The sequence below is a fragment of the Fukomys damarensis genome, unplaced genomic scaffold (genome assembly GCF_012274545.1).
Source record: "Fukomys damarensis isolate Sample0158 unplaced genomic scaffold, DMR_v1.0_HiC HiC_scaffold_11, whole genome shotgun sequence".
Taxonomy (NCBI): domain Eukaryota; kingdom Metazoa; phylum Chordata; class Mammalia; order Rodentia; family Bathyergidae; genus Fukomys; species Fukomys damarensis.
In genome coordinates this window covers 48,510,757-48,519,987 of record NW_022900923.1, presented here as the reverse complement: position 1 = coordinate 48,519,987, position 9,231 = coordinate 48,510,757, and the positions used below count along the sequence as shown (strand labels likewise).

Sequence of the window (9,231 nt, the reverse complement as noted above, 5' to 3'; positions counted from 1 at the left end):
ACAAAAAAAAAAAAAAAAAGCAGCAACCCAAATAAAAAATGAAGTTCTTAAAAACCTCAACTTGACCAGATATAAAGTAGTAAAAAAAAAAAACTTTAAAGGTGTATTGAGGAAAATCAGGTTATTTTTTTTGGTACTGGGGATCAAACTCGGGATCTTGTTCTTGTGAAGCATGCGGCAGAAACAGAGCCCTGGACCTGTAAAACCAGGTTTTTTTTTTTAAACAGGGTCTCACCATGTAGTTGAGACTGACCTGGAACTCACTATGTAGCCCAAGCTGGTCTCGAACGCACAGCAATCTTCCTGCCTCAGCCTCCCGAGTGCTGGGATTACAGGCATGCACCACCACGCCTGGCTCAAAACCAGGTTTTTAAAAAACGAGTTTCAGTGGTGCTGCCACCTGCCTCACAAGTGCAAGGTCCTGAGTTTGATCCCTGGTACCAAAAATAAATAAATAAAAATTAAAAAAATGTCATTAGCCAAAAAGGATGTCTTTAGGTAAAAATAATAAAAACTCCATGCTGCACAGACACTGTGGATAGTTCTATTTACCTAGTCAATGGGCAAATGGCAACACTTAAGGTCTTTAGCTCCAACCTTTTGTTCACTTCTTATTGCTGGAATTTCATACTTGTTTCTTGTTGGATGACTAAACCAGATGGTGGCAGATGTTAAACCTGCATTTACTTGGTCCCACCCTGCTCTCTGCTGGTGGATCAGAGGCCTTTGTCTCTGCCATTTTGTGATTTAGGGTCTTCTGGGTGTCTGCTGTGGTAGCTAACAGCAGGGACACTGAATTGGATGCTGACTTCAGGTCTCCTCAGCAAGTCTGTCCTTATATTCTTCCTTGACATATTCTCTAGGCTGGGTTTGGCGAGAAGGTTCCTGTTGAATCACAGTCTATAAAACTAATATATACTCTGTCTCACTGGTCTATTTTGGTCTCCTGCACAACAGGGTTGGAACCCTGTGGTCATGGCCCACAGGGTCTCCCACATATAGTAAGGTGAAACATTCACCTGCAGCAGGGTAAGGCCGGCAGAGGCCTGGCCTTTGGGTGTGCTCTTTGGGCCTTCATTATTCCCCAGCTCTCACTGTTTTGGACATTCTGCCAGGACCTGTATAAAGGACCCTGCAACATTAGCAGCACCTAGAACGTGATGTGTGCTGTGTATTTACTGCCCTGAACTGCAAACTCCACCAAGGCCTAAGACATTTGCTATCTCCACGCTTTTCTCCTTCAGCAACATCAAACTCCAGTCTCTCCAAGTCTTACATTATGAAGGGACTTCTTAGGGTTGTTCTTTATGGCAGTCTGGTGCATACAGATTGCTTAATGTCATTCTTGTTGATGAAATGTTTCTTTTCTTTTTTGGGTACCTGGGATCGAACTCTGGTCCTTGTGCTTGTGAGACAGGCAGCAGAATCACTGAGCTAAATCCCCGGCCCCTCATATCTGTTTCTTAACTGAACCATTTACTGTTCCCCAAATCTTCATTGTAATGACCTTCTTGTCCCAGCTGCTGCCTGTGGTGATGCTCCGCCCGGGTGTGGCAGATCTTCATGGGCCAGGAGTGGTGGGGGAGCTGCTCAGGATCTCTGGGATCCACTCCTCACTCTCTGGCATCTAGTTTTGTCTCCCCAACTCCTGCAAGGTTCTCAAAGGTGCACTGAGTTTCTCAGTCACTTTTTCTAGAACTTGCAGTCCCCAAGTAAAAGGAACCATAAACACCAGGTTCTCCCTTCTGAGTTGCCTTCTTTCCTAGATTCAAAACCTGTAATTCCTTAATGTATTGTTAATGCTCTATGTCTCCAAGCAAGTTACTTTAATAGTTTATTACAGAGGAAGTAATTGTTCAGTAAAACGTTCATTCAAATTACTGAGTCTACCATTACCCAAAGCAGAAAGAAAACCTTAATCTTTCTCAAATTGTGAATTCAAATTCCTTTGAGAGTGTCTGTTTTGTTCTGTGGAGTAAATACCATGTTTGAGTCCTAACATTGGGAAGAAAGAGGAGGAGGAGGATGAAGAAGGACCTTGAAGTAACTGCCTTCAAAAATCCTACATCCTGCCCTGCAAGCGCAAGGTCCTGAGTTCAATCCCCAGTACCAAAAAAAAAAAAAAAAAAAAAAAAAAAGTCCTGCGTCTCACACTTCTGCACTTCATCATATTTGCCAACTCTTGCCTATAGCTTCTTCTTCAGGGTTCCAGTATGCAGCCTTCTTGTAGCCATGGTTTCTGTTTCACCTAATAATATGCCAGGAAAAATTCTAAAATCTCATGTTGTTAAGCAGAGTGTTCTACTTTTTATCTTCTTTGTACTTCATATTGTGTGTGGAACTGTGAAATGGGGGAAAAAAGCACATGCTAAATTTTTTTGTTTTTCTTTTTTGTACCAGGGATCGAACTCGGGTCTTTGTACTTTCAAGGCAGGTGGCGGAACCACTGAGCCTAATCCCCAGCCCACATGCTAAGTTTTTAAACTAAAAGTTTTTATTAAAACTTTAAAAACTTCATATACTGATGACATTTTAAGAATTTGTCTTTGGATTTTGAACGTTCAGACCACAAAGAAATGACAAATATTTGAGGCAATAGATATGCTTATTCTGATTTGAACATTATACAACAGATAGGCGGATTAAAGTATCACATGGTACTCCATAAATGTAATTCATAAATATGTAAAATTTTTGGGCCAGGGATTTAGATCAACGGCAACATGCTGATTCCCAGTACCACAAAAACAAACAAATAAAAATAAATATGTAAAATTTTTATGTGTTGGTTAAAAAAAATCTTATACTACAGACAAGACACAAAAACAGTTATTTGAACAAAACCAGCACTATTTTAGTATAAAAACGGTATAAAAATATTTTAGTATAAAGATAGCACTATTTTGGTATAATCCAAATATTTATTAATAGAAGATTGCTTAAATTATGGTATAACAGTTTAAAAAGATGAGATAAGCCAATACACAATAACATAATTGTATTCTTGTTAGAAAAAATTTTTAGCGGGGCATGGTGGCGTACGCCTATAATCCCAGCACTTGGGAGGCTGAGGAAAGAGGATTGTTGAGTTCGAGACCAGACTGGGCTATATAATGAGTTCCAGGTCAGTCTCAACTACATAGTGAGACCCTGTCTCAAAAAACCCCTCCAAAAATCACTGTCATTAACTTCCTTAGACAGATGCACCTGTTCTACAGATTCCTATACTCTTGCAATCTATTAAAAATTTCATGACTCTTACTCAGCTGTACACTCAATAGCATAATGGGGTCTGGGGCAATGCACTGCACAGCACAGCTATTATTAGCACATGTTCAACATTACAAGAGTAGTGATAGCAAATGATGATTTAAAAATAATGTTTACCCTAAGGTTATTTTCCAAAAGATATTTAAAAACCATTAGATATAGGCTTCATCATTTAAAAAGTAACACAAGTAAACAAAGGGAATTATTAAAAAAAAAAAAAAATCCTTACCAGTTTTTCTGCTTCTGTGTTCATTTCCCTTAATTTCTTGATATGTTCCTTTTTAATCATGAGAATTTTTGATAATTTAGTCTATAAAGAAGAAACATTTTGGAATAAACAGAGGCACTTAGGTATTTTAGTCAGATAGCAAATTTCCAATTTTTCACTATGACATTTAAGCAAATTTTAGTGTCTCAATATAAATACTGTCAAAGCATTTTATTTTATATATTTGATTAGCTGACAATATTATTATTATTATTATTATTATTACCATTTTTGGTACCAGGCATTGAATTCAAGACCTCATGCTTGCCAGGCAGATGCTGTAAATCCCTGGTCTGAAAACATGATTTTTAAAATCTATATAAGGCCAGGGATGTAGCTGAGTGGTTCTGCTGCCTGCCTCGCAAGGGCAAGGTCCCAAGTTTAATCCCCAGTAACCCCACCCCCCAAAAAGAAAGAATAAAACACATGTAATTAGGACATGTTAGAAGTCCCGAGTCAAGCTTTCACAGCTCAAAATAGCACAATTTGTAAACCATAAGAATAATGACTGAGAGCCGGGTGTGGTGGCGCACGTCTGTAATTCCAGCTCTCAGGAGGCTGAGGCAGGAGGATCACTGTGTGCCTGGGCTGCACAGTGAGTTCCAGGTCAGTCTCATTACACAGTGAGACCCTGTCTCAAAAAAAACAAAACAAAACAAAAAAATCCCCAAAAGAATAATGACTGTGAAGAACTGAAGTATGAGTGTTCAAATCTATAAGTTCACTTTGATTCTTTTTTTTTTTGGTACTGGGGGTCAAACTCGGGTCCTTGTGCTTGCAAGGCAGGTGGAGGAACCACTGAGCTAAATCCCCACTGAGCTAAATCCCCAGCCCCTCACATTGATTCTAAAAAAAAAAAGAAAAAAAAATCCTAAAATTAAGTATTGTTAGGGTTGAGGATTTACTCAATGGTGCCTGCCATGCCTGCCTTGCAAGTACAAGGTCCTGAATTCGATTCCTAGTACCAAAAGGAAAAAAAAGTATTGTTAGAAAATTGCAGGCCAGGGATTTAGCGTAGTAGCTCCGCTCCCACTCCCACCTGTCCGAGTTTGATCCTTGATATGGGTCGGGTGGGGAGGGGGTGGCAAAGCAGAAAGTATAACATTTATCTTGTATTTTCATTATAAACCATTACCACTAGGAAAACAACTGATTGGGGAAGTTCTTAACTATCTCAGCTTTTAAACAAAGAAGGAATGATCTAACCAAACTTTTAGATGCAATCAACAGTTTACAAGACACAAAAGGAGAGAAAAACATGTCTTGACAAAGAGTTGCAAACAGCTGTTTACAGCAGAGCCATGATTCATATCTCAAAACTTGGAAGCAATCAAGATATCTTTCAGTAGGTGAATGGATTCACAAATGGTGGCACATTCATACAATGGAATATGATTCAGTGCTAAAAGGACTGAGATATCAAGTCATGAAAAGACAGAAGGAGCTGGGCATGGTGGTACAGCTTGTAATCCCTGCAGAGGCTGAGGCAGGAGGATCTCAAGTTTGAGGCCAGTTGGGGCTACATAGTGAGGCCAACCTGGACTATAAGGCAAGGCCCTGTCTTTAAAAAAAAAAAAAAAAAAAAAAAGGGCACAGTAGTGCATGCTTGTAATCCTAGCACTTAGGAGGCTGAAGCAGGAATGCCACAAGTTCAAGGTCAGCCTGTGCCTCCTAGTGAGTTCAAAGCCAGTCTGAACTAATAGCAAGACCCTTCTCAATCCCAACCCTCCCCCCAAAAAAGATACTCAAGAAATTTAAATGTATATTAGTAAGTGAAAAATTTGACAAGTAAATATACCGTATGATTCCAACTACATGACATTCTGGAAAGGCAAAACTAGGGAGAATAAGAAGCTCAGTGATGTCTGAGGCTGAGGGAAAGGGATGAAAAGGCAGAATGCAAAAGATACTGTGATTACTGACAGCTTTGTCTAAACCTTCAAAATATGCAACAACAAGAGTGAACCCTAATGAACACTCTGGCCTTTGGGGGATATGTTGTCAATGTAGCTTTACTAACTGTAATAAATGTATTACTCTGGTGGGAGATGCTGACAGGGTAGGGGGACTATGACTGTGTTAGGCAGGAGATACACAGAAAATATCTGCACTTTATTCTCAATACTTCTGTGAACCTAAAACTAGAAAAACAAACTCTATTAAATTTAAAAAAACATGTAAGTATCAATCAAAATATCAATTCTTTTCTTTTTGTGTGGGGGTTACCAGGGATCGAACTCAGGTCCTTGCACTTGTGAGGCAGGCGGTGGAACCACTGAGCTAATTCCCTGGCCCCCAAAATATCAGTTCTTTAGATGTGCTATAGTAGTAATTAGCTGTGGTTCCTTTTGCGTATGGTTCTCTCTGGACCTCTCTCAACCCGCCCCCCACTCCCCCAGAAAGTGTTCCATGTCCCATTTGTGAAAGGGGTAAGTCTTGGATCTTCTCATATTTTCAATCTCTTACATGAAAATATCTACCTTTGGGCCAAGTGTGGTGGACTATGCCTGTAGCCCTGGCACACAGGAGGCGGAGGAGGAGAACTACCGCAGGTTCAAGGCCAGCCTGAACTACATAGCAAGATTCTACCTTTGGAAGCCAAAAGATGTATGAAACTTTATATTGTAAGGGTAATTAAGAACATAAGATTAATACAAAATGCTATACACATGCACACAAATGACAAAATTTTTCTGCAAAATAGCATCAACTGCCAAAAGGTTAAGAACTGAGTATTTTTTTCTCATTAAGTTTATTTGTACATTCAAAGCAAACAATACAGTTACGTTTATCATTGGGATCTTGTACCTTTACATGATATATCTTGGTTCTAAGAACTGAATATTTTAATGGATTATTATAAACATCTTTTTTTCCACTGGTACTAGGTACTGAGCTCAGGGCTTTCAACTAAGCTAACTCCCCGAGCTTTTCTATTTTCTGAGACAGAGTCTCATGAAGTCACTATACAACACAGGCTCGGCTCAAACTTGTGATCTTCCAGCCTCATACTCTGAGTACTAGGACTGGTATGCACCACCACACCTGGTTATCAACATCTTTACTTACAAAGATTATTCCTACCTCAAACCAAAGTAGCTATTTTTTAAAAAAATAGTACTTGACTGTGATTTAAACTGAATGATTTATTTAATCTAATTTTGAAAACCAACAATTCCTTACATTTTTGAGGCCATTCAAGAAGATTACTACATAAAATACTTACATACTTATTTCAATATACAGTGTGTGTGTGTGTGTGTGTGTGTGTGTGTGTGTGTGTGTGTGTGTGTGTGTTAGTTACTGGGGATGGAACCCAGTTATATCCTCAGCACTATTTTATTTTTCGAGTCCAGGTTTTGCTAAAAGGCCCAGGTGGGGCTTGTATTTTCGGTCATCCTACTCAGTCTCCCAAGAGTGCTGGCATGACAGTGTGGGGCACTGTAAACCACATCTGGTTTACACTTAGGTTTCTTGGTGTCTAGTCCCTAAGTAATTAAAGTGTAAATAGTCACTCTTACAAAAAAAGCCAAATAAGAAAGACCGTTGACATTTTTTGCTAACTTTCATTTTCAAGCTTTGTTGAAAAGAGTAGTCCTTTTTAATCTGGAAAACTGCAGTCCTTTTATTTTTTTTCCCGGTACTGGGGATTGAACTCAGGACCTTGCACTTTCGAGGCAGGCACATTGCCACTGAGCTAAATCTCCAGTCAAAAACAGCAGTCCTTAAAACCTACATAATGTAAAAGTATTTGTCCCTAAACAATTTTCAAGTTTTAATAACACAAAAGACCAAGTTTTTAAATAAACAGGAAGATATTCAGAGCAATTCTTACCACTTGAATAAGGAATTCTACTGGAAAACCACCCAATGTTTCAGTGTCAGAGCCAGAAATTTTACTTCTCCAAGGTGACTGTCCTAATAAAGGATCACTGTCCTATGGGAATAGAACACAATCACTGACTGTTCAAAAGTATCTTATTTTTAGATGAAGAAGTTCTATGACATTTAATTCATTAAAATCCCGTAAGAGGGAAAACATTTCCAGACTTGCAGTAACTACAGCGGACCTTTGACTTATGAACTTCATTGGTTCTGAGGGCTGGTTGAAACTAGGTCAATTCAGCTGAGATCTGGATGTTTACCTGGGTACATGCTGCAGATAACAAGATGGAGATGAATCTTCCACTAACCTAACTAACCCAAGTTTTTTGTATGTCAGCCTGGTCATAACTTGAGAGTCCACTGTACTTACTATATATTTGATACCCCAAAGCAACACAAGTAATGCATAAAGTTATTATAACAGATACATACTTCATAAGAACATAGACTGTATTCAGAATAATTAAAATATTGATGGTGTTTCTAAAATATTACTTACTGCAATTGGTGACTGGAGAGGAGGAGTATAATGTAACCGTGGTGGGGTCACGAAAAATCGGGATGGCCGCTGTTTCTGTCCAAAGGCAGCAATTGGCATGGTTTCATGAGGCTCATTACTCTTCGGGAACAGAGAAGAACCCACAACACTTAGAGAACTTTACCCATCATGTAAGTTTTATAAACAGTACATTTCAGCTTCAGATTCATAATTTCTCAGTCTATGACTTACAGTAGTCTGTAAGGCATATCCTATGATTATTATAGGATGTATTGTTCTACAAATATCAAAGACTAGATCACAGAATGAAAACACTACTTTGCTGACAAAAGACTGAACCCATAAAAGAAAAAAAAAATTAAAAGAAAAAGATCAAAGGATCAAAACAGTTCAAAGAATTCTCAATTAACTTTAAAGTGTTCTACAGCCACCTTTGGTCATCAGCATTGAGACTATATGACTATGTTCTACTGCAATCAAACTTATTTCCTAGCCAAGGAGAAACTCTTGAGTGATCTCATCTTGAAAATTACATTTATGGAATGTGAATGTATTTTTTTTTTTTCTTTTGGTACTGGGGATCGAACTCGTGACTGCACTTGTGAGGCAAGTGGCGGCACCACCGAGCTAAATCCCCAGCCCTGAAAGCAATTTTCTTGTGTGTTTTAAGACTGTGGGTTTCCACCGCCTGCTTTGTAAGCACAAAGTCCTGAGTTCAATACCCAGTATCACAAAAGAAAAAAAAAGACTGTAGCCTTTTTGTTTTGGGATGGGATAGATTGCCCAGGCTGGTCTTGAACTCCTGGATTCAGTGACCCTCCCTCAGTCTCACAACTGTTGAGACTATGCTGGGCTGCAAACTTCCTTTTTTGAAAGGGGAGGTTTGACAAGTTCATTCTTTTTTTTTTTTTGGTTTTTTGAGATAGGGTCTCACTGTGTAGTTGAGACTGACCTGTGGAACTCACTAACTATGTAGCTCAGGCTGGTCTCGAACTCACAGTGATCCTCCTGCCTCACTCAGCCTCCTGAGTGCTGGGATTACAGGCATGTGCCCCCACACCCGGAGACAATTTCATTCTTTAACAGCAAGACTTAATGGTGGTAGATTTTGTTCCATGTCTACTCCAAATTTTACTTCTCCTCTAGAGCTCCTCTCTAAAAGGGATGTTTGACAGGAAAATCCTCACAACAAACAAAGTCATAGTTTTTTAAAAAAGTATGTATTAGTGGTCTGGGGATTTAGCTCAGTGGTACTGCATGCCTCTCAAGTGCAAGGTCCTGAGTTTGATCGCTGGTACCAAAAAAAAAA

General features: G+C 39.1%; 1 protein-coding gene across 2 annotated transcripts in view; it reads right to left on the bottom strand.

Moving 5' to 3' along the window:
• Lin9 (lin-9 DREAM MuvB core complex component) overlaps window positions 1-9,231 on the bottom strand; it is a 53,383-nt gene that overhangs the window by 13,485 nt on the left and 30,667 nt on the right. For both annotated transcript variants that reach the window (XM_033762258.1, XM_033762257.1), the window contains 3 exons: window positions 7,923-8,042; window positions 7,374-7,475; window positions 3,500-3,580 (listed from right to left, as the gene is read on the bottom strand). In XM_033762258.1, the coding sequence (XP_033618149.1) occupies window positions 3,500-3,580; window positions 7,374-7,475; window positions 7,923-8,042 (303 nt within the window). The remainder of the gene's footprint in view (window positions 1-3,499; window positions 3,581-7,373; window positions 7,476-7,922; window positions 8,043-9,231) is intronic.